Raw genomic sequence first — 23,298 nt, 5'->3', positions numbered from 1 at the left:
ACGTGGTGAGGAGGCATGTTTGGGCCTCAGCGCTCCCACCTGGGCCAGCCTCCGTTCAAGGTCTGCCGCGCCGCTTTCCCACCTGGTTGTGTTCTTGCTGGTGTTTCGCTGTTTCGAGGCAGGGGGGCCGCGAGCACAGACGCTGTGCCTTTGCTGAGAACTCGCGAGTGCTTGGTTCCCACGTGAGCCAGAGGCCGCTGGCTAACGAGGTCACGGAACGTATTCAGGGAGGGGACGTTTACAGAAACACACTTAAAACCAGGTGGCTTGTTGGCGGGTCGATGGAAATGTGGCAACCAGGGCCTCAGGGGAACCCGACCCCGTGTGTCCCTGGGAGCAACGGCTCGGTGTCTGTAGGTTCCACGCTCGGGGCTTTATAATCCCACCAAGGAGAATCTGGGATGTCTCTCAGAGCTGATGAGGAGCCCCAGCAGCCCCCCACCCGCCTCGGGCACTCAGGACCAGCTGTGAGCCTCCAACCAGACCGGATGCCAGTCCAGCCCTCAGCCTCTGGCTATGAGGGTCCCCAACCCAGGGCGCCCTGGGAACATTTGCGGCTCCCAGGGCCTTGCCATCTGTGTCTGCCTCCATGTCCGTGTTTGGGGAACTCCCTCATGACGGGGACATCCATCTTTCACTTTCTGTAAAAGCACCAAAAACGAGGAAACACTCATGCGCAAGCTTCACAGATTTTCTGGAACACTGGCGTCATGGGCTGCCCTGTGCCACGGGCTTCCCACCTCCCTTCCCCTTGGACTTGGCCCGCCTCCTCCGAGCACACGGCTCTTGTCCAGGGCCCGGGGCGTGGCAGCGCGTGGCTGCTGGCCACAGCCCTGTGTCTGAAGCCCGAGCTGTGTGAATATTGTTACTAATCATCCTTACCTCTCCTCCCTGAAAAGTGCCCCGAAAGTCAAGATCCAAGCCTAACGCCAACGAAGATGCACATAATTTGGGGGGATGAGTCATGTCTGGAGGGCAAGTGAGGCTGCCTGGAACATTCCACCGAGGGCGAGTGGGTGGTCAGGCCGGGCCGCGTGGCCTCCGTGGCTCGCTCGCCGGAGGCCTACCCGCAGCCGGCACGGGGTGGTGAAGGTGGGCTCCTCTCTTGGAAGCAACCTCCAGCCATGGGGAGCTGGGCTGCGGTGGTGCAGCAAAATGAGCTGTTCTAAGTGACTTTGCCAGAGGCTGACAATGTGGAAGCCACGGCGAAGCTATTTCTGTCTCTCTGGGGGTAATTCAACGGCTTATTTTTAAAATTTTTTATTATTGTAAGAACACTTACCGTGCCATCTACCTCCGTGACAGAATTTTAAGTGCTGCTGACTAGGCGCGCCTATGGCAGACCTCTAGCTCACCCCTGGAGGTTCCGACGGCTCCGCAGCCGGAAACAATCTATAAATGACGGCAACCCCCGTCGAGGGGAAGGCCCGGGGGAATGCTAATGTTTCCTTTAGCCCACGAGGAAGTGGACAGACGCTGTCTGACGTGACACTTCCAGAAATAGAGCCGAAAGCGTTCCTTCGGAGGTCACCAAGTCACCCCGGGGATAACGGAGGCTAAAGGCGCAGCGCGGAAGAGTGGAGGGAGGAGGAGGGCTGGCGACTGGGCCTCGGGCTCTGGGCGGCCCTGCAGGGGCGCTGTTCGCCCGGAGCACCCCGCGAGTGGGGACAACCAGGGAAGCCCCATCTTTCGCAGGCAGGTGCTTGCCCAGGATGCCCCAACTCCTCCTTCTCGTAGCTCTGCGCACTGTTGGAGATTCTCACATGTGCGTGTCTCACTGTGACAAGCGAAAAAGTGACGGGAAGCAGCCCCGTGAGTTCTAGGGCCTGACCCCGCTCAAGCAGGTCCTCCCTCTGCTCCAGCCCCACCCTGTCCGACCTGCTGCGGCCCACCTCGCCCAGGGGAGGGAGCCCCAACCCTCAGGCCCCAGGGTTTCTGGAACCCACCACAGGCCCCGCCCCCAGCCCCGCCCCAACCCCAGCCACGGACCCACCCCACTCCGGGGGTCCCCCAGCCTCCCCTTCCCTGCTCTGCCCCCATCCTCAGGCCCCATCCCCTGGAGCTCACACCCTAGGGCTCCTCCCATCCCCCCCCCCCCCCCCCCCCCGTGCCCCGACCCCTTAGCCTTACTCGGCCCCCGCCCCCACCTCCCGCCCCCCACCCTCAGGCCCCCAACCCCCCAGAACCCACCCCCAGGACTCCCCCACCCAGGCCCCCACCGCAGGTCACACCCTACTCTGGGTCCCCCCCACCCCCGGGCTCCACCCCCCAGGTCCCCACCCTGGGCCCCAGAGCCTGGGTGGGGGAGCGCGGCCATGATCGTCAGACACTGCTGTCCCCTCAGGTCTGAGGGCACATCTGCCTTTGGGAGGTGGCTATTTACAGACTTTCCAAAGTGGAAAATCTAGCACAGGCGTTTAAAAGTAGCATGATTAGATATGTATTTTTGGTATATTAAAATAAGAGAAAGTGATTTCTGCGTCATGCAGTTTTTCAATTTTATATGCAACGTGTGTCCTTCGGTCCTACATAAACACCAACACAGGTTTGCTGGTTCAAGACTTCCAGAAAACTGAGGTCCAGGTGCCGGGGCTCCCCTTCTGCTCCCAGACTCAGCGGGGTCCCGGTGCAGGCCAATGGGAAGGTGTGTGCGGCTCCCCGGCGGGGACACAGGCTCTGCCAGGCCGGGCAGCTGGCTGGGGGAGGGGCCGCCGGTCAGTGGGGTTTGTCGGGCAGCCTCGGCCTGGTACAGGCGCGGCCTTCTTGTTTCAGTCACGTCACAAACCTAAGGGGGCGGTTGGCACAGAGAGGAGCCCGCTGCCCGTGCACCGGGGGGCCTGCACGTGAGGGACCAACCAGCCGGCCGGCCCCATCCTGCCTTTCTGCCCGCTAAAGGACAGTGCCCTGGGGCCTCACTCCCGGAACTAGCATGTGCCAGTCACCTGTCCCAGAAAGCCAGGGTGTCGTCCCCATGCACAGCAGGCACTCTGGCCCTGCTCCTTTCTGGCACATGTGACCACTCTAGGGAACGTTCCGGAACAACAAGCCCCAGGCCTGACCTTCCCAGGCAGCCCATGTGCACACATGCCTCCTCTCCTGCCTGGTCTCCCAGGCCAGCTCCGTCCCTCTCTGCCCTCAGAGGCAGGGCCCCACGGTGCCAAGTCCTCTGCGTGGGGCATTCCGGGGCTCCCGGAGGACCGTGGGCACACAGGGTCGAGCCCCACTGTATGCGTGCTGTGACGTCAGAAAGACCAACAGCGTCAAGGGTCCGGGAGCGGGTGGGCAACCGCTTTGCATTCTTAAAATTAACTTATTTTTATTGAAAAATGTTTTTTGAATTAATAGACTTTCCTTGAATTCCTGGAGTTGGGCCTGGGAGAAAAGTGGCAGCCCAAGGCTGGGGATGGGCTGGGGGGCGCGGGAGGGTCAGGGGACCTGCTTGACCGCCCTCCTTTCCCATTTCCCTCCAGGCCTCGCCAAGCCCATTGGCCTGGTGGAGGGGCCGGGGGGCCTGGGCCAGGGCGGCATGGCGGCCTCGCTGCACGAGGACAGCCAGGAGACAGAGAGCAAGTACGAGGAGTACGGGTACAACGCGCAGCTCAGCGACCGCATCTCCCTGGACAGGACCATCCCGGACTACAGGCCAAAAAAGTGAGTATGTGGCCGCGTCCCAGGCGCCCCCTGGCCCAGCCCCCGCGCACTGTGGTCTACCGGAGCACGGACACGGCCGTGCACGGACGCGCAGGCAGGCACCCCGGGCGCAGCGTGTCCACCCTGCCCGCGCTCTGCGCTCTGGGGTCTCTGCTGTCGGTGGGTCGCGGGCACCCGGCCCACGCAGACGTGCGCGGGCCTGGGAGCTAGTGGAGACTTGCCGCCACTCCACGCCAGGACACCGGTGAAGCGCAGGGATCTCGGGGCTTACTTGCTCACACGGCACCCCCACCTAAAGCTGTCTGCGCTCTCCACCCTCGAGCCCCTGGCCCTCCTGTCCCCCAGTCTGCCACTGTCTGTGGCCTTGCCTCGTGGCCTCTCAGGACATGGCCTCCTGTTTGAAAGCTCATTAGGTACCCTGGCGGGGATGACGTTTGAACAAAATGCCATATTAAGTGGACATGATTACTTGAAAAAAGTCCCTCAGGCTGGCACGTGGGCCCTGGGAAGGAAAGGGGAGCTTGGCCGGGCTCCTCGCTGTGGCTCTGTCTGTGGAAAGCCCTGGGGCAGGGGGGACCCTGGGGGCTGGCAGTGGGGGGGCAGGGCCTAGTGGGGGGGGGGATGGGGCCAGCCCTGGAGCAAACCCCAGCACAGCGGCTTGGGGGGTGTTTTCAGAATGTGTTTGAGACTGTGTTCGGGAAGTGGTCCGGGGAGCTGAGTGGAAGGGCTGTGCTGCCCCCCCCAACCCGCCCCAGGGAGGAGGAAGCCTGAGCAGGTGCATCGTGGGGGGCAGTACAGGTGGGGCACAGTTGCAGGTGCAATGCCCCTCCCCCAGGCCGGGCTGCAGGAACTCACTGCAGACTCCCCAGACCAGGGAGTGAGGTGTCCTGGGCCAGGGGTCCAAGTGAGCCTGGGGTCACGGCGTGGGCCTCCAGCGGCCCGGCCCTGGGGTTCCCTTCACCCTGTGCTTCGGGAACAGACAGTAGGAGCGGCCTGTTCCCTAAACAGCACCGTCTGCACATGAGAGGTCACCGTCCACCTCTCCTGTTCCTGTGGGACGTCATCCCAGAGGAGTTCCCTTCGTCCCGGCAGACCCCGAGCATACGTGCCCCCGTGGCCTCAGCCCCGCGCCACACGAGAGAACGCGGTTTTATGTCACGGGTACCATCAAAGCATAAGCCATGCTGGCTTTCCTTTCGTGGGATGTTGTACAGGTTCCTTTTCTGGGTAAAAAATGCGGTTCTGCATGAAACAGGCCAATTTGAAGAAACATGCGAAGTGGGAAATGTAGGTGACGTAAGTGGGAAATGGATGTGACAAAGGCACCGACGTGGGCTTGAGGGGCTCGGGTTCCGGATGTACCCAGTCTGTGCTCTAATGGCACGTGTGCACGTGTGTGTGTGGTGTGTGCGCGTGCGTGAGCATGCGTGGTATGCACGTGTGCGTGGGCGTGTGTGGTGTGTGCACGTGTGTGACTGTGTGTGGCATTTTCTGAGCACTCCCCAGGGCACCCTGACCTCTGGAGCGTGGCCTGAGTAAGTCTCACTCAGTGACTGGAGCTGAGTGCTTGGTTCTGGGCTTCTGGGTGCACAGCAGCCTCCAGAGTCCCTCCAGGACCACCCAGGCTCCGTGACTCCGCCCTGGGCAGCGCCGTTTTACTCCTGCAGGTGGAAGGACAGAACGACATCACGCAGAGGAGTGCAGAGGGCAGGGGTGGGGGGTATAGGAGGCATTTTCCAGCTGCCCCTCCCAGGGCAGCCACAGAGACAGCGCGGAGCCCTCCCAGCCCTGGCGAGTGACGCCCCCGTGAAGTATGACAATGGCCCTGCTGTCCAGGGTTTCGGTGGCTGACTGACCTTGGTCCCCAGCCCCCAGAGGTCAGGCTGACCCTGTGGCTCGAGCCCCTGCATGGACGGCTCTGCAGCACAGACCACCCCACGTGGTAACCAATGGCATTCTGCTGGTCACCTGGATGCCCGTAAGCAGTGATGCTCTGGTCACGCACAGTGTCCCAGACTTCTGCCGCGCAGGGAGGGTATTTACAGGCGAGCCAGTCTGCTGTGTGAACCGCTTCCTGTGCACGCAGTAGTATTGACTCAGCAAGTGAGTGGCAGTCACCTCCCGTAATCTCACATGGTTTAGAGCACTGGCCCTCCCCTGTCCGGCCATCGCCAGCCCTGGGCTGGGGCAGGGCTCTGCTGGTGGTCCTGCTGCATCCTGAGCCATCAGAGCACAGAGCAGATATGAGTGTATGTCATGGATGCCATTGTTGGCTGCCCTGAAATGTGGTTCTCTTTCCTTAGGCTCCAGCTCCTCATTCTCACAGGGGAACCTGTGCAAACCTTCCGCTCTAGCCACAGGGCAGGTCACGTGACTCAGGATTACGGCAATTAGAGCGTTATGTCCGCCAGCCACATCTACGGCTCAGTGATGTCATGTGGTCTGGGCCAGTCCAATCAGAGTGCATGTTAGAATTACCTGAGGTCACTGGGGAAAAAAATCAGGCTTTTCAGTCAAAGTAAAACTGCAAAAATGGGAACATGGGGAGCTGCACCATGTTACTATTATGAGCAGAAAGCTTGGAGTTCCTGCAACCCACTTATGGAACTCAAGGAAAAACCCAGTGCAGAGTGTGGCCAAGCTGGGAGCTAGGGAGGAATCAGGTTCCAGGGACATAGTTGGAGCACCTAGATCAAGCTGTTCCTGAAGCCGAGATCACAATAAATTATAAATAAATGAAAACTTCTCTAGGCTCTGTAGTAAATTAGCACACATACACACACACATTTTTAAATCTTTTGCTCAAATATTTGGATTGTACTTTTTGCATTTTTAAAAAAAAGATTTTCTTTATCTATTTGAGAGAGAGAGAGCATGAGAGAGGAGAAGGTCAGAGGGAGAAGCAGACTTCCTATGGGGCTGGGATCCTGATAAGGGACTTGATCCTGGGACTCCAGGATCATGACCTGAGAGAAAGGCAGTCGCTTAACCAACTGAGTCACCCAGCGCCCTATTTCTTGCTTCTTAACGGGCTCTCCCTGCTCAGTCTAGCACAACCCTGCACACTCCTGAGTCCTCAGAGCACTTTCCTCTGGCACCTCATGTGCTGGCATTTGCCTGAGGGGCAGGTGTTCCTCTGGCTTTCCCTTTGAGGACTGAGGCCACCCTCCTTCTCTCCCGTGGCAGAGGCTCCCTCTTCAGGAAGGCTCCATCTGCCGAAATAAAACCAGATGGGATTGACCAGTTCCCTCTCACCCTCGTGTTACAGAAGAAGACATCAAGGCAAACTTTGAAAGCGCCGTCATGTATAATATGCCTTAATTGATAGAGATTTGATTTACAGACCCCAATGGGAAGGGGTACAGCTCTCTGCCTCCTTGTAACAGAGAATGTGGGTCCCATTTTCTTACATGTTTATTTATATCCATTGCTTTCCCAAAAAGAAATGGGGAGGCTTCGATAATGGTGACACGCACAGACCCCTGCCCCGTGCGCGTGCGGATGACAAACTAGAAGCCGGAGAGAAGCCCTCCCGAACCCTTGCTCTCCTGCCAGGCTCCTGGGCCTGGCGTACAGTCATGCCGTGACAGCCCGCATGTGACCCTGGTTTTGAACACGGCCCTGGCCATCCCGGGGGAGACCCACACCCTGTGCAGCTCAGTGAGTGGGGTGTCTGATCGTTGCCCCGGGGCTTATTTAAGACCAGTGTGCTGCAGAGCACTGCCTACAGACCGGGCACTGCCTCACTCAACCCTGCCTCAGACCGGGCACTGCCTCACTCAACATTTTGCAGACGGGGAAACTGAGGCAGGAAGAGTCAAGTACCCGGACTGGGTCCATGGGCCATAGTTTGCATGAACCCCATGTGCATTTCCCCCCAGAATTTCATTTGCTCCATATGAGCCAAGCATGGAAGGGAAACTGTCTTCCAGAATCTGCTCTCTCTCCTGCCTCAAGGGCCGGGGACTCTACGTCCCTCCCCTAGATGGGATGGGCTTTGTGGCTGGTCGTCCAATAGAGGAGGGCAGAGGTGAAGTCGTGGGGCTTCCACGGATTCCACCCTGCCCAACCCAGCCCTGGCCTTGGCCTGTGAGCCGCCACAGAAGCAGCCTGCCTGTCCTGAAGCCGCCGTATTGGGAGGAAGCCCAGACGTGCCCATTCAGAGCGTCCAAGGACAGGCCCAAGAGCACACAGGGAGGGCACGGCCGGCGGGGCCAGCCGCTGCCACCCCCGCGGCCCCATCCAGCCCACCTGACGGCCACGCACCGTCGCTGGCCCAGGACCTGCAGCGGAGACCTTCCAGGAGCCGCGATGGGGAATCAGGTCACGGTTGCTGTGGCCAGGAGGGTCTGGGCTGGAGGTAGTCACGCCGTTGTCGGTGACAGGAGCCCGCGGGAGGAAGGCCAGGACAGGCCACTGCAGAATGCTGACCTCTCGGTTTGTGACGCTCGTGGCTGTTTGTGGGAGCCCTTGTGAGCTCAAGAGGCCCCCAGCAAACATCTCTGCACGACCAACTGAACAGACACGTAAATCCCAGTTCGTCTTTGCCCACCTTTAGCTTTCAGATTTCGACTCCCTAAACAGCCTCAGCCTCCGCAGAGCCCACCCATCTGGTGAGAAATGGCCTCGTGCTGGATGCTGGCCGGCGCCGCCACTAGAAGCACACATGGGGTGTGGGCGTGTACGTGCATGCGTGTGTTAATGTCTGTGTGAGGCCCCCATGCTAATGCGTGTGCACCCATGCACGCGTGTGTGCATGTGTCTGCGTGCGGGCCGGCCCCGACCGACAGTTCTGTCCGCTCTCAAACTAGGGTTCTCACTCGCTTTCTCGTGTTAGGTAATTATTGGTTCCCTTTGTCTGGCGTGGGTAGCATTTCCAATTAAGCAGCAGCTTTAATTATGCCACAAAGCACATAACATAGATCTTGATTATTAAGACCGGCCCACGGGATAATAAAAGGGAGACTGGCAGATCCAAATTAACCAGGACCGAAAACGCGAGCGGCCGAGCCCGAGCCGTCCTCCATCAGGTGCAGTATCGGGCCCCCTGCTGCCTGTTTGCAGAGTCTCCGTGCGTGTTAACTGTCTGCGCCGCGCACAGCTCGGCTGCCAGCGCTGGTGAGTCCGGTGGAGTGCCTGGGCCGCGAGGGGAGCTGGATCCAGTACCTCGTGCCGGGTCCCAGCTCCTGAGGCTCCTGGGTTTGGGGTTGGTCGGAGGAGGCAGGTGTCTCCGATGGGGAATAGTCATGGGAGTATGTGGGATGAGGTGGGTCTTGTCTGTAGGGGAAGGCACCTGGTTCCCTTACTGGCCAGGGAGCACGGAACTGCAGCCCCAGGGTGTCCTGACTGGGTGGGTGGTCAGTTAAGGCAGGTGACAGGCTTCCCTTCTGCCCCCGCTGGAGACTGGGGTCTGTGCCTAGGAGGGAAGTGCCTGTGGGGAGGGCAGGGGTCCTGAGCGAGGCTGGGCAGGGGCGGCTGGAGCCCGCTGCAGCCAGATGGGAAGTGGGGAGGCCGCCTGTCCTGGGCTCCCTCGCAGCTGGGGATCTGTTGGGACGGTGGCAGGGCCCACTTCACCCCAAGCTCTGGAGCTTGTCAGGGGGTGAGGGATGTGTCCACCTTTAGAGGCCCCATGGGGCCGCGGGGGCTGATGGCCAACAGAAGTCCTCCATACTGAGCTGGACCCTGGCCCACGGTGGGTCTGTGACCCCAGGGATGTCTGAGGGGGAACCTGGAAGGGCTGGAGGTCACGGACCGCACCGATGGCCCAGGGATTCATGGCAGCCTTGGGCACTCCCGCAGCCTGCTCCCCCCACAGGGTGCATGGAGGTGTCCAGGCTGCAGGATGGTTGCCCAGCCCGTCAGCACATGGGGCAGTGACCCCGTAGCCCCTGTGACTGTCCCGCTTGGTCCCATGCCCTGTTTCTGACATGTGGGGGTTTGTGTGTGGGTCTGCTGGGCTCCACAGGCCTTCCTGGGGTCCGAGGATGGAGCGCCACCGGCCTGTGTGTCGGTGAGCCTGTGGCGTGGTGAGTCTGGGCCCTACAGCTGGGGATGCAGGCTGCGTCTTGGCCATGGCCTTGTCTCTCTGAGGACGGGTGGGGACAGGTCAGCTGCGGCTACTTTGCCTGCACATCTGGGTCTGGGGGCACGCCAGTGGCTTTGCAGTATGTGTGCTCCCTTAGCTCTGCACAAGAGAAAGTACGAGCCGTTGATGTCCTTCCAGGGCCGTCTGTGTCTGCGGTGTGTCCCCGGGTCTCTAGGTGAGATGCTGTGTGTGTGTGTGGTTGTGTGTACGTGTGCGCCATGCATGAGCCAGCAAGTGCGTGTGTGCACGGCTGGGCGTGCAGCCCCGTGTTTCTGGGAGGTCTCGCAGCCAGCTGCCCGGATGGACAGAGGGACGCGGGAGGCTGGCTGCACGGGTCTGCCCCACGCGGCTCGTGGTGGGGGCCTGCCTCGGCCCCCTCTGCCGCCTGGCCAGCGGGATGGCCTCGCAGAGGTGTGGCCTTGCCTGCCAAGGTCTCCGTGTTTGTGTGCACGCTCCTGTGAGGGTGGGAGCGTGTCCCCCAGAGCAGGCAGGGGCCGCCCCAGGAAGGCGTCCACAGGGAGGCAGAAACGCTCCCCGGGTGACATGCTTCTGAGAACCCGCCGGCAGCCGTTCCCAGAAACATCTGTCATGGCTCTGGAAGGCGCAGCCCCCGGGGCCGGCGCCCCCGACGGGAGATAGATGTGTGTCCCGCTGTCGGCAGGCGAAGCCCGCCGCTCCCCCGGGAGGGGTGCTGCCTCTCTGTCCTGCGCTCATTCCTCCAGCGGCACAAAGGGCGTCCCCATAAATTTCCATTAGTGTCACTGCCGTGGCCCTGTTTCCTGAGAGGCCAGCAGGGACGTGCCTGCCACGCGCTCTAACCGAGACCTTGGAAGAGGCTCTTCAGGGCCTCGTAACCAGCCCTGCTCCTCTGTGGGTTTATAAATCCTCAGAGCTGTCCCTGCGGTTGAGGATTGCCTGCGGCTCCGGCTGTGGGTGGGGGACGCGGAGCCCAAGCTGGCGTCGCCGTGCACCAAGCTCAGCTGCCCGGCCAGCCGGCACCTGCCGCACGCGCGTCCCCGGGCGCACCTGCGGGAAGCCCCCACGGTGTGCCAGCGCCTGCCTGCTGAGCCCTCCCCCCGCCGCAGCTGCATGGACACCGGATGTCACAGATGCAGAGACGGGAATCAGATGGGTCGCGTGGGGACCTTCTGGACTCAGCTGGGGCTGTGATGTCAGGGGCCTCCATGGCTGTGAGCTCCGTGGCGGGGCAGTGACAGGGCTGGCGTCTTCCGGCGGTGGTCGCACGCGTGGATGCCTACCCCAGCTGTCCACTGGGGAACCCCTGTATGGCGGTCGGGTTGCCTCTGTGGTGCCTTAGGGCCCCGGAAACAAAGGATCCTGCTCTCGGTTACTCTGCCCAGAGACACGTGGCTTTACCTCACCACGCTCTGTGGGTGGGAGCTGGCTGCAGTGGGAGGGTCCTGGCGGAGGCATGCAGGGGTGCGGCCTGCTGCTGTGGCCTCTGGGAAGCACAGTGGCCACCGCCCCTATTTGAGACTGCGCATCACAGTGTTTGAGGTCTGGATGACACCCCAGGGAGGACTGGGGTCCCCCAGAGAGAGTGCATGTTCTCTGTCAGTGACAATAATGTCACATGAAAATCCCACACCTCAGCTAGAAGTGGCTACACAAGGAAGTGATTCCTGACCTCCCGTAACCAGCCACTGCAGTCAGGGTCCAGAGGTGTTCAACTGGCAGCGGCTGACTGCGTCAGGACCCTGGCTCTCCCCAGTTCTCTGCTCTGCCACACCCATCCTCATGGTCACAACGTGGCTGCTGCAGCTCCCAGTGTCACATCCTCACACCCTCCTGAGGGGCTAGAAAAATATGTGTCTGCATCTTGTGTGTCCCTAACAGAGGACCCTCTCCTGGAAGGCTCTGCAGACCTTGCCTCGTGTGCCCTGGGCAGTCTGCTTGTCTGCCTGTGAGCTGTGAGAGGCAGGGGTGCTAGTCTGCTTTTCTCAGGAGCTTGTGCTGTTTGGTCCGCTCGCTCTCTGGCCTCTCAGATCCTGGGGGCTGACTGAGAATTCAGCGGACAAGTTGGCGGGTGGCCCTCTCCCTGCACCCACAGAGCTGAGGCCCCAAGCTGGGACTGCCTGTCCTGGCAGAGGGCAGGGTCAGGACACAGCCCTGTTGCCGAGGGAACCCCAGCTCCCATGGACAGAACCTCTGTGAGACGAGGCGGCAGTCAGATGCGTGGCTGTGAGCACCGTGTTGAGCCCGCTGGTCCCAGCTGTCCCATCTGCTGAGGGAGAAGCTCACCGCATGTCCAGGCAGAGCCCTCCCACCGCACAGGGAACTGGGGATGGGCGCTCCAGGGCCGGCGCCGGGTCAGGACCCCCTCATCGCACGTGGCAGAAGATCATCTCAAACTGGCTTCAGGTGGAGTGAGAGACAGGGCAGGGGTCTCGGGGGGCCACGATGGCCACCGTGGGGAGGGTGGACGTGCAGGGGCTGGGTCCCTGTGCCGCGCAGTCCTGAGGGCAGCCGCAGCCCGGCAGCAGTGGGTACTTAGCCCGTGGCAGAGGGAGCCGGATGGGAGGGCCGCCACCTCCGGTGATGCATGGCCACACTAAGCCCCAGCACCCATGGCCTGTCCCCTGGGGAGGCAGAAGGGAGGTGACACAGGCAGGCTGGGAGGAAACCTGCCTTTTGTGGGGCCTGGTTCTTCTCTTTTTGTTAGGCACGAGCCTTCCCTTATAACAGCCCTTTCCGTCTGCCTGGGTTGAGCACAAACTTTCTCTAACGGGATAGGGATCGCATTATGAGAAGAGGGTTTGTTTTTCTAACTTATTAACATATGACGTGTTATTTGCTTCAGGGGTCCAGGGCTGCCAGTCGTCAGGCTTACACAATGCACAGCACTCACCCTACCACGTGCTGTCCCCAGTGTCCGTCACCAGCCACCCCATCCCTACCCCCGCGCCCCTCCAGCAACTCTTAGTTTGTTTCCCGAGATTAAGAGTCTCTTATGGTTTGTCTCCCTCCTGATCCCATCTTGTTTCATTTTTTCCCTCCCTTCCCTCATGACTCCCCACCCTGCCTCTCAGATTCTTCTTATCAGGGGGATCATATGATAATTGTCTTTCTCTGATTGACGTATTTCACTCAGCATAATACCCTCTAGTTCCATCCACATTGTTGCAAACGGCAAGATTTCATTTCTTTTGATGGCTGCATAGTATTCCATTGTGTATATATACCACATCTTCTTTATCCATTCATCTGCTGATGGACATCTGGGTTCTTTCCATAGTTTGGCTATTGTGGACATTGCTGCTATGAACATTCAGGTACACGTGCCCCTTCGGATCCCTACATTTGTATCTTTAGGGTAAATACCCAGTAGTGCGATTGCTGGGTCATAGGGCAGCTCTATTTTCAACTTTTTGAGGAATCTCTGTGCTGTTTTCCAGAGTGGTTTTCCCAGCTTGCATTCCCACCAACAGTGTAGGAGGCTCCCCAAAGAGGCTATTTTAGTGCAGTATTGCACTGGGACAAAATGGACCATATGCATTGTGCCATTTCTAATTCCAGCAACTTAGAAGTACACACGCTCCCAGTGGGGTGACTGGTCACGGCAGATGAATGCCACGGGCAAGGACGGCCTCTCCCTGCCCAGCAGGTGTGCCCGGGAAAGGCCCGTGCTTTCAGAAGCACTAATGTAAGCGTCCCACAGCAGGCAGACAGCCACACTCATCCGTACGATGCCTGCAGAGATCAGCCCGTGGAACTGCGTGGCTGTGGACCGGGGTGCCCAAAGCCCAGGACTGTCTGTGCGCCCGCTCCCCACAGCCTGCTCCAGCCCTTGGACAGGACAGCGGTCAGGCCCACGGTGTCCTGCCTGTGGTTGTTGGGGGGCCAGTGTCTCTGCTATGTGACGGGGGCTCAGCCTGGACTGCCTTGAGGGGGTGTTGTGGGGGGCAGGCAAGCACAGGGAGGGGCTGGTGAGGGCAGGCAGACCCTCGTTGATGAGTGAGGTGCCACGGACCCCAGCATCCCTAGGGCTCTGTACTGTGAGCGGGGCTCATGTGGGGAGCACCCCTGACCACCCCGGCCCCCCCAGTGTGGAGATGGGAAGGAGCCCCGAGCCATGCTAAGGTTGGCACTCCCCTGCACGGAGCCCGCCGTTCCCACGGGGCCTTGTCCTGGCCAGTGGCCCCACCCCTTTGGCCCCAGGCTCCCTCCCATCTTCTCTCCCTTTCTTCCTCCTTAACGGAACCCCAGACGTGGCTGGGCGAAGCCCATATGAAGGCTGATGTCTGCAAACCTCGCAGGGGGCCGAGCCGTGGTCAGTGGGACGTATGTGGACTTGGGGAGCGAGTGCCGGGTGGGGACGACAGGACCTTTCCCTCCTTCCCTGCTTCCTGCGATGGCACTGGGGCTGCCGGTGCATGCAGGCTTGGGGACCACCCCACACTCAGCACAGTGACGAGGCAGAAGGGCCCGGCTGCCGGCATCCCAGCCTCCGGCTGCCCCAGATCCCAGCTCCACAGTGCGGCGACACAGAAACCAGCATCTGCTTTGTTATTATCATACCTGTGACCCCCAGGCTGTCCTTCAGTCATGACCCCCAGGCCCTTCCCCCAGTGTGTCCCCACAGCCGTGCCCTCCTGGGCTGTCTCCCCACTGTGCTCCCTCCAGACTGTGCCCCCACAGCCGCATGCAGACACACTTGAGTGTTACTGGGCTCAGGGAGGGGACAGCCCAGGCACGGCATTGGAGTCCGCTTACTCTGTCACTTCTAGATTACATGTGTCTGTTTGCCAAGCTCCAAGGGAATCTGTCCCATGCTTTGCAATCATCGTGACCACAGTCACGCTGTTCTTACAAAGGCTGTCTGGACAGCACCAGGACCCATAATAGACATGACCCTGTGGATTTTCTAGACTCATTCTTGTTGGAGGAACTAAGTGAGAAACACCTCAAGAAGGAACATCACTTCGTGTGAAGAATTCCTTCCTGGCCGTGACTTCTAAGGCAGAGACGGAAAGGCGGGGAGGTTACCCGGGGACCGCCACGGCACAGAGGGCCCAGCATGGAATCTAGGCTCTCAGAACTAAATTCGTGGAATAGACTGGGCTTGCGTGATTCCAGGAACCAACCTACCCCAGTGAGACATGTGTCCAGGCGGTGGAGAGCTGAGCGGGGAGCACCACCCTGCTGTGTCAGTTAGACACTCAGGGCATGTCATCTGGGCCTAGGGAGGGGTGCCCCGACGTGAGCTCCCTGCAGACTCCCAGCCTGGGTCCTGCCTCTCCTGTGAGTTCCATATGGTTGGGACTCAAGAAGTGACAATCCAAATGAAGCTAATCAGAGCGTCCTGTCTCCTCCGCCACGGTGATGGTCCAAGGCATTGCGTGCCGCCCAATCAGAGCCAAGGAGTCAGAGGGGGCTTTCCCACCTGTGCTGGGAACTGGACTGTGCTCCCCAGAGCATCTCTCAGCCCGACGAAGTTGTGGAGCGAGAAGAGCCTGTGGTCCTGCCCACGTCCTCTGAGCCCATGGCCAGCGGCCCAAAGTCTCAGCCTGGACTTCTCCTAGAGGCCAGCCAGTGACCCCCCCACAGCCCTTGCCTTATTCCTGCCTGATGGACCCATGGAGCAGAGGATGGAGAGTGTATCTGGAAGGTTCTATGGCCTGCATTCCTGGGGGTCTTGTGCTCTCCCTGGAGTGTCTGTGTCAGGAACCCCCAGGGGCGTGAGCCTGCACAGACAGCGTTTTGCATCCAGTGAGGGTGGCGTGTTCTAAGGTGAGCGGCTGCCATGACCCCAGGGTGAAGTGCAGGTGGCCGGCAGGAGCGTCTACACCCCATGGAAGGTCGTGAGAACAGCCACCTCACAGGGGCCCCCGTGTCCTGCTGCTGCCTCCTCCGATGCCACGCCGTAATCAGTTCTGGGACTCATGGCCAGAGCTGCGGGGGAGGCCGGCAGTGTGTGTGTGCACAGTTGGAGGGCGGAAAGGGGCACTGAGTGTCCCCTGGGTCAGGGGCTCGCTGCCCTCCACAGCCCGCCTCGCCAGCGCAGCCCGTTTCTCATCACACCCAGTGCACCCCACTTGCTGGTTCCTCCCCGTTCCCCCCCACACGTGTTGGTTCCTCCCTGTGGGGTCCATTACTGGCTGAACTGTGTCCCTCAAGTTCATACCTGGGAGCCCTGACCCCCAGCACCTCTGGATGTACCATGTGGAGGCAGGGCCTTACAGAGCTGACAGGTGAAGTGGGGTCTCCCAGGTGGGCCTGTCCTCTATGGCTGAGTCCCCATGGAGAGCAGAGCAGGGTGCAGACACACACAGGGTACAGCCGCTGAGACACGGTGGGAAGGTGGGAAGACCGCGTCTGCCTGCTGAGGGGAAGCCTCGGGAGGAGCCAGACGCACTGCCCTGGATCTGGACTCCAGACCGTGAGCACACGTGTGTGGCTTAGGCCGCCGTGTCTGTGGTGTTTGTTCTGCAGCCAAGCTGAGCAGGCCAGGGCTCACCTCACTGCCCAGCTACTCAAGGCTCCTCCCTGGCTGCCTGGTCTAGAGACAGCCCCAGGGTCCCCACCCATGACCCTGTGTGGTCACTGCCTCTGCCCCTTCCTCTGCAAAGTCATGCTGCCATGTCCACTGTTCTTGTCTGTGCGCTGTGGTAAGAGCAGAGATGCTAGTGTGCTGTGGGCTAGGAGGGGTCACCGGTGCTCTCCTGCCAGAGCTAGGGTGCCCCCTGGCCTTGGGCACAGCTGCTGGCTCAGGTTCAAACCCCGGCTGTACCCACTCCATAGGAGGGAAGGTGGCCCTTTTGAGCAGGGTTGTGTGTGAGTATGAGTCAGTGTGAGAATAAATGTGAGTGTGAGTCAATGTGAAAACGTGTGAGAATGTGTGTGTGTCAATGTGAAAATGTGTGTGTGTAAGTTAGCGTGAGAATATGTGTGAGCATGAGTCAATGTGAGAGCATTGTGAGTGTGAGTCAGCGTGAGGGTGTGTGAGTCAGTGTGAGAGCGTGTGCGAGTGTGTGAGAATGTAGCACGAGTCCGTTTGAAAGCGTATGTGTCAGTGTAAGAACATGTGTGAGTGTGAGTAAGTATAAGAACGTGTGAGTATGTGAAGGTGTGAGTCAGCATGAGAACATGTGTCAATGTGGTCAGTGTGAGAATGTGCATGAGTGTGCGAGTGCCTGTGTCTAGCTGAGTGGCCTCTGCCATCTTAAGGAGAGATTTGGTGCATTTACATTTATTGTGGCAGCAAATGTACATGACTGGGCTCCTCCACGTGTATCTTTCTGTTTCCTTTGCTCTTGTTTCCTCTTTTTTCCATCACGTTATTTTTGACTGTTTGCTAAGTTAGTTCCTGTCTGTCTCCCTTGGCCCCTGGTGAATTCATTCCACCACGTTATTACCCCAACAGCCCGTTGCCTTCTGTAGGCCCCTTAGCAAATGTGTATCATTTAATCAGATCGAGGAACCAGATGTCCCTCGCCCCGCGCCCAGCCCCTGTATCAAGACCCCTGGGAAAACCACACGTTCCCCCCCTTGTGCCCCTCAGTTCTTAGGTTTGGCTGAGGCTGTTACCTTCAGCCCCGATGATGAGGCCGTCCCTGCAGATTTCATGCCCACTTCCGTGGCCCTCCACTGACATTGGCCAGGCCCCACTCAGCCCATCGCCGGCTACCCGGGTTCCACTTTCCGCACCACACTCAAGGTGCAGGGTTCACTGTGGACGCTGCTCCCACAACCCCCCACTGCACACCCCCTGCAGTTGTTGTCGATGGCATTGGGCTCAGGGCTGGGCCCTGCCCACCACTGGGCCACGACTTGACATGGCCGCCATTCCCTGACTTTCAGCATGGACACAGCGGGTTGAGGCTCAGAGCACTGGAGCCCGTGGCTTCGGACGGACGTGATCACTGAGTCTGGGGCTTCTCCCACAGCCTTGTTGCTCTTCCATTGGGTATCAGAGTGAGAAGCAGCTGAGCAGGCACGCCCCACGCTGACCGCTGACCACAGACGTGTCTCCCGCAGGTGCAGACAGATGACCCATGCCTCTGACCTACCCCAGATCTCTGTGGTCTTCATCTTTGTCAACGAGGCCCTCTCCGTCATCCTGCGCTCCGTGCACAGTGTGGTGAACCGCACGCCCTCGCGGCTCCTCAAGGAGGTCATCCTGGTGGACGACAACAGCGACAGTGGTGAGTGGGGGACCCCAACAGCGTAAGCAGCTTGGAGCTGGGGGCCGGAAGCCTGGAGTCAGGGTGGGCCAGGCTGTACACACCACGGGCTCCAGGACTGAGTCCTCCCTGCCTCTCCTGGCTCTGGGGGACGGCTGGTGTCCCTCATGCCCCCGCTGGAGCTGCATCCCTCCCCCTCTGCCTCATCTTCACGCAGCCTCCCCCTGTGTGTCTCCTCTTGTACCAATACCTGTCACTGGACGAGGCCCACCGGAAGTCCAGGAGGATTACTCCTCAAGATCCTTAACCAGTTACATCCACAAACACCCTACGTTGAAACTCGTCCCGTTCTGAGGCTGTGGATGATCTTAAAGTGGGGACTCTATTCATGCCCTACAGATGTTGCCCAGAAGAGCCCAGGCAGGCTAAGTTCCCTATCTACTGATCATACCTCCTGCCTCTTGCCTGTGAGGGGGGTGTGGGCTCCAGTGAGGGTCTGCTGGTGGGGAAGCTGGGCCAGCACGCACAGCGGGGACCCCGTAAGTGTCCCATGCCCGCCAGGCGCAGAGGGCTCAAAGGCCCTGCCGGGGCTCTAGAGACGCATGGGCACCAACTAAGCCAGGAGTCTGAACCCACCATGGGTGGCCCCGAGACCGAGGTCCCGTGGGCTCATCATGCGGGGCTCTTCTCTGCACCTCTGGAGGGAGGGAAGTGGAGGAAATTTGGGGGACACCTTTGGAGCCCTCCAAGGGCAGGAGGTGCTGCGTCCAACCCAGGGCTGGCTACTTGTCTACACTGTGCGGCCCCAAGCCGACCCTGTGAAAGGAGCCAGGTTCGGCCATCTCTCCGGAGGAGGTGCCTGTTGGGGCCTCGGGGAACTGGGGCCCCACAGCGTCCGTCCTCAGGGTGCATGAGTATAGTAGTGGGCGTCACGGCTGAACACCGCCCAGTGTGGGCCAACCTGTGTGCTCGCCCACGGTCCGTGCGAGGCCTTCCTTCCTCTTTGTGGGGGAGGCACCCAGCCCCCGGGGGCTCCTGTCCCCGTGACACGCGCCTCAGTCCAATCAGTCCATTTGCTGGTTTTTGCCTGTTGTGCCTGCACGGGAGGGCGAGCCCCATGGTATCCCCGGCCCCCGAAGCACGTCCGGCCGCCTCAGGAGCCCTTCAGCGGCCTTGGAGTACGGGCCTGGGGCACACGGCGCCCCCGCTTGCCCACGCTGACCTGGGGCGACCTCAGGGCCCTCCCAGGGCATGGGTTACTGAGGCGATTCTGTGTCCCCTGCAGCGGAGCTCAAGGCCAGCCTGGACCAGTACGTCAACAGGCGGTACCCGGGCCTGGTGAAGATCGTGCGCAACAGCCGGCGGGAAGGCCTGATCCGGGCGCGGCTGCAGGGCTGGAAGGCGGCCACGGCCCCCGTGGTGGGCTTCTTTGATGCCCACGTGGAGTTCGGCACGGGCTGGTGAGAGCGGGGTGTGGGGGCAGGGCCAGGGGCTGGCTGAGGGCACTCCCTGGGGGGCCGGCAGAACAGGAGCCTGGGGGCCGGGGCATCCAGGTCCAGCTCCCAGGCCGAAAGCCGCTCGTGAGGCGCCAACGGCAGGATGCCATGCACCTGGTGGGTCACTGCGCACAGAGAGCACGGGCACACATGGCTGTGTGCTCGCGCTGCCCGCGGGGTCCCGGCACCCTGTCAGCAGCCCAAGCCCTGAGCACCAGTTGGAAGCAGTTTCTTGTCCTGAGGAGTCCTCTTGTGCACCATGCAGGTGGGAAGCGGGCCTCTAATGGACACCTGCAAGGGCACATGGCCAGGGAGTGGCGGGGCTGTGTGGTGGGTCAGGAGCAGGTGTGACCCCACACCCGGGCAGGGAGGCTGGGGCGCTCTCCCTGGGCTTGTGCTTGCCCTGCCGGCCTGGTGCTCTGTGAGACCTCCCGGCCAGCAGCCCCAGCAACCCCTGAGGGGAGGCCAGAAGCGCAGGTCTGTGGGGCCTCGGGTCTGTAGCATGGGTCACCCGGAAGCCTGGTGCAGCTCTGCAGCAGCCTTAAAAACAGTGTCTGCAGCCTAGCATGTCATCCCCAGTCCAGGGGGAGGCCCGCACCCAGGGGGTGTCAGACCCAGGGCTGCTCCTGCCGCCCTGTCCAGACCCCACTGTCCCCAGGCAGGGGGTGTGCTGATGTCCGCAGAGCAGGTGTCTGAGGACGTCTTGAGCAAATAGCTGGACGTGCTTCGGAGTTTTCTGGACAACAGCGAGCTGGTCCCTTAGCCTCTCTGATGACGACATGTGGGGGGGTGCCCTGGGCAGACGAGAGAGGGCTTTATTGTGGCTGGGGGAGGGGGTGGGGGCAGCGATCCCGCGGGGACACCCTAGGTAGGGGACAGTCACGGTGGGACGTCCAGCGTGTCAGCACGACGTGTCAGCACAGCACGGGCAGGGGAGGCGGGGGGCGAGCGGGGGAGATGCGCCCGTCTCCCCTGTTCAGGTGGGATGCTGGATGTGTGCCCGGGCTGGGGGCTGTTGCCAAGACTGTGTGAGTGCCGTCCAGGAGCCCCCCGTGGGCGCCTGGCTCCGGGCCTCGGGGTCAGATCAGAACTTCTCTGGGATGGCAGACCAGCCCCCAGGGGCCGGCCTGGTTTGAGGTGGCCTGGGAGCCGAGGGGACGCTTTGGACACAGGATGTGTCCACAGGAGTGGCCCACGGGCAGAGGGAGGTTTGACCATGCGTCTCGGTGTCCTGGGGTCGGAGCCACAGAAACCAGGAGGCTTTGAACAACAGAAACTCTCCATTCTGGGGCCCGAAGTCCACTGAGAGGACACAGGGGTCAGCCAAGGCGCCTGGGGAGGAGGGGTCCTTCCTCGTCTCCTGCAGCCTCCAGGGTCCATGGTGTCCTTGGGCTGTGGCCGCAGCCCCATGGCCTCTGTCCTCCTACGGCTTCTCCCCGTGTGTCCATGACTTTCCTCTTCTGCTTCTCAAGAAGGTCCTTGTTGTTGGATTTAGGGTGATGTGATCAAGGTTAAACCTTCAGTGGGGGTCCTGCAGGGTCAGCAGCGAACAGGGGCTGCCCGTGGTGCCCACCCGCTGAGCCGCAGGGAGAAGTTGGCCCAGGGCGGCGGCTTGCCCTATTTCAGTAGAAACTAAAACTCACGATTTATGTATCAAATCTCCCCACGCATATTTTCAAACACTGCAAAGCCTAACCTAAGACATTCCCTGGGATACCAGCCGCAGGAAACGAGGGGTCGGTGGTGGCCGTGCTGACTGGGGGCCCGTAGTCTGGGTGCAGTCCTGAGTCTGCACGGCTGGGCTGGACTGGTGCTGTGCGTGGCTCGGTGTCCCCAGCTGGTCTGCGAGGGTCTGGCGTCCCAGGGTCTCCAAGGTCATGGTTTCCCGCCAGCTGCCGCTGGCCCCAGCAGGGGCTTGGCATCTCCTAGGCCAGTGGAGGCTTCTCCTTCCCCTCTCCTGTAGTGTCTCAGCTGCCCCAGGACCATGCTTTTGTCACGAGGGTTGGTTCTGTTCCTGCATGTTTGGCAGAGATGCGAGTTTCTTCTGCTTGACTTCCCCTCCGAGGGCCCTTTTTCTCTCCGCTCTGCTGCCCTCATGAGACAGCCCTTCTCCCACAATGTGTATCACCCTTTTTTTTTATTTTTAAGATTTTATTTATTTATTTGACAGAGAGAGATCACAAGTAGACAGAGAGGCAGGCAGAGAGAGAGAGAGGGAAGCAGGCTCCCCGCGGAGCAGAGAGCCCGATGCAGGACTCGATCCCAGGACCCCGAGATCATGACCTGAGCCGAAGGCAGCGGCTTAACCCACTGAGCCACCCAGGCGCCCCTGTGTATCACCTTCTATCGTTCATTACGGATCACTGCCTGCCCCCCGCCAGGGTCATTCCACGGGGTTGTGTAGGTTGCACACTGCACAACCATACTTGGTAGCTGTTTCTCCCTCTACCATATCATGAGCTCCCTTGGGCATTTGGAAGCAATCTGCGAGAGCTATAAGTCAGTCACTTCAAATGCAATTTCAAATCAGTGTGACTTTAATTTTCACAACCGAAAACCCAGTTATCCATCTGCAAATAGAGTCCCCCCTCCCCCCGGAGTGGCCTCCACAAAGACGCTGCCTTGTTAGCAGATGTGGCATTTGCAGAGGGTTCTTCATCTCTGGGCGCTTTGCTAACAGTAATTAATTAATTAATCCTCGTCGCAAAGCTGGAAGAAAGGTAAGTACCAGGCTGTCGCTCAGCAGGATGGGAAAGAGGACAGGCCGTGTGGCCGGTGTCGCCAGGTGGGACCAGAGGACCTGTCCCCACAAGCGGCCCCACCTGGGGCTGGCACCCTGGCCCTTCCAGCCCTCCCTGCAACTCCCGTCCCGGTCCCCAGGCAGCGGACCGCCCATGGCCACAGCTGAACTCCAGCTCAGAGCCCTGGCTTCTGGTGCTGTCTCGTGCTTGTCCTTGCTGGAGAAGCGGCACGTCCAAGTCCGTGCTTCCCCAGGGACTCCCCACAGTCTGCAACTCACGCTGCTGGCCAGAGAGGTCACCCCAGAGCCCAGGTCCTCGGGTCCCTCTGCGCTCTGGCTTTACTGCATATGCTGCCCCACTTCTCCACTCCAGGCTCACATCCCAGGGCCTCAGTGCTGCCCGTGCCCTCACCCATCCCTCCGACACCCATCATGCCCCTCCCGCTCCTAGCCCAGGGCAACCTACACTGACTCCCTATTTTATTTATTTATTTTTAATTAATTTATTTATTTGACAGAGAGAGAGAGAGAGAGAGATATCACAAGTAGGCAGAGAGGCAGGCAGAGAGAGAGAGAGGAAGGGAAGCAGGCTCCCTGCTGAGCAGAGAGCCCGATGCGGGACTCGATCCCAGGACCCTGAGATCATGACCTGAGCCGAGGGCAGCGGCTTAACCTACTGAGCCACCCAGGTGCCCCCCCCCATTTTAAACTGTAACCTCCAAATCAGCCTTACCTTGTTCTCTTTCCTACACAATACCTGTCACCTTCTTGTACCTTCCCTTATATGTTGATGTCTGCCCCTTACCCTCTCAGGACCACTGCGTACTGTTGTGTCGGTTGCACACTGCACAACAGTGGCCAGTAGCCTGTCTCATCCTTGCAACAGACCATAAGCTCTCGGAGGCATGGATGTATTCCAGTTTGTTAGACCAGGGTGTGACACATAATCGGTCCTCAGATTAGGGCTTGTGTGTGTACCTCTCACAGGAGCAGAGCAGAAGGATCAGGGAGCGGGATCTGGAGCCGTGAACCAGGCCAGTGGCAGAGTCTGCGGGCTGCCTTTCAGGGGGTGTCACGGACCGGAGCCCAGGTGGCCTTCATGTCCTTGGGGTCAGACAGGTGTTGGTGGGGTCAGGGCAGGAAGGTGAGGTCGAGGCCCCAGGCAAGGCAGGTCTGCGGCCA

The 23,298-nt window shown here is 60.3% G+C and overlaps 1 protein-coding gene across 1 annotated transcript in view; it reads left to right on the top strand.

Annotated features, from left to right (window-relative positions):
• The window catches only part of GALNT9 (polypeptide N-acetylgalactosaminyltransferase 9), a 74,922-nt gene that overhangs the window by 23,017 nt on the left and 28,607 nt on the right, over positions 1–23,298 (top strand). Inside the window, exons 2-4 of the mRNA XM_044241028.1 lie at positions 3,471–3,651; positions 17,735–17,901; positions 19,166–19,340. Coding sequence (XP_044096963.1) covers positions 3,471–3,651; positions 17,735–17,901; positions 19,166–19,340 — 523 coding nt within the window. The remainder of the gene's footprint in view (positions 1–3,470; positions 3,652–17,734; positions 17,902–19,165; positions 19,341–23,298) is intronic.

Source organism: Neovison vison, chromosome 3, assembly GCF_020171115.1.
Source record: "Neovison vison isolate M4711 chromosome 3, ASM_NN_V1, whole genome shotgun sequence".
NCBI lineage: Eukaryota > Metazoa > Chordata > Mammalia > Carnivora > Mustelidae > Neogale > Neogale vison.
The sequence above is the reverse complement of the archived record's forward strand: the minus strand, read 5'-3'. Positions and strand labels throughout refer to the sequence as shown.